Below are 1,522 nucleotides of genomic sequence, written 5' to 3' on the forward strand. Positions count from 1 at the left end.
TGCTTTATATTATGGATATTATCTGTTGTGCCGTTGTTGGGATGGGTTAGACTACATGAAAGGAAAGCTTTGTAATCGAGCTTAGTATACACATAGGTTAGACTCGTGGATACTCGTGTACGCTTGCGTTTCACGCATTGGGTTGTCACAAGAGCCACACCCAGACTAGATTCACTTGGAAGTACTTCTGTCCTGTGAGTATTCACTACGGCAGGGTATTTCCATTTTGAGTCGATGACTCTGGGAGACCTTCTAGGGACCACCTTGGGGCATAGTCCACACCTGTGAAGGGGATATGGGTTTTTCTTCCAGGAAACCATAAACTCTACCTACCTTGATACTCATGTTACATCGAACCTTTGAACTTGCAACATGTGGCACATACAGATTGTTCAGAACATACCAAAGTTTTGAATCCATATGACTTATATCATCCCATCATTACATTATTATACATCATGACAAATTTGTGAATATGCATGTCTTTTCCAGGAATCCAAGAGTCCAGTTTGCTTACCAAGAATTCAAAGCGAAGCATGAATCCCGAGAGGAAGAACATCTATAATTACAAGTTCATGGAACCTCAGTTGGCTGTCTTGAGAGGACTTGGGGCACGTTTAGATCTGGGGCACAAGGATGATTTCAAGGAGGCTTATGGCAACCTTTTGGGCATTCTGAACACCGAAGTCAACATCACTGATGTGCACACTCTGGTGCAATTCTACGATCCCCCACTGAGATGCTTTACTTTCCAAGATTACCAGCTGGAACCCACATTGGAAGAGTATTCACATATTCGGGGTATTAGGATCAAGAATCAAGTTCCCTACGTTCGCACTAAGGAACTTCCTAAATATCAAGACCTTGTTGAAGCTTTGCACATAGGAAATAAGGAAGTAGAACTGAACTTGAAGCCTAAGGGTGGAATTCATAGCTTCATCTCCAAGTTTCTAGTGGACAAAGTTATTGCCTTCGCCGAAGCTAGGAGTTGGACGACCTTCAACGCCAATCTAGCTATACTTATCTATGGGGTCGTATTGTTTCCGAATATGGAGGAATTCGTAGACTTGGCTGTTATTCATATCTTCCTGACTCAGAATCCTATTCCTACTCTCTTTGCTGATACTTACTACTTCATCCATGTAAGGACTAAGAAGAAGAAAGGGACCATCGTCTGTTGTACCCCTTTGCTGTATAGATGGTTTATTTCGCATCTACCTTGTAAAGGCCCTTTTGTTAAGAACAAAGACAACTTGAAGTGGTCCCAGAGAATCATGTCCTTGAACGCCGAATACATTTATTGGTATTCTTAACTTTTTGACGGTGTCAAGCTTATCCTCAACTGTGGGGATTTTTCTAATGTATCTCTTCTTGTTACAAAAGGAGGAATCAACTACAACCCGAGGTTAGCACTACGGAAACTGGGATACCCTATGGTGGACAAGCCTGATCTCAAGAGTGTAGAAGGTTTTTGTTTTATATGAAGGGGTCGAAGAGCCAAAACTGATCAAGAAGATTGTCA

General features: G+C 41.9%; 1 protein-coding gene across 1 annotated transcript; it reads left to right on the plus strand.

The window, feature by feature from the left end:
* Positions 1 to 479: 479 nt before the first annotated feature.
* Positions 480 to 1,313, plus strand: LOC127136701 (uncharacterized). The gene has a single exon (XM_051063234.1). It carries the CDS (start codon positions 480 to 482, stop codon positions 1,311 to 1,313), a length of 834 nt encoding a protein of 277 aa, XP_050919191.1.
* The last annotated feature ends 209 nt before the right edge of the window (positions 1,314 to 1,522 follow it).

This window comes from Lathyrus oleraceus, chromosome 4 (genome assembly GCF_024323335.1).
Source record: "Lathyrus oleraceus cultivar Zhongwan6 chromosome 4, CAAS_Psat_ZW6_1.0, whole genome shotgun sequence".
NCBI lineage: Eukaryota > Viridiplantae > Streptophyta > Magnoliopsida > Fabales > Fabaceae > Lathyrus > Lathyrus oleraceus.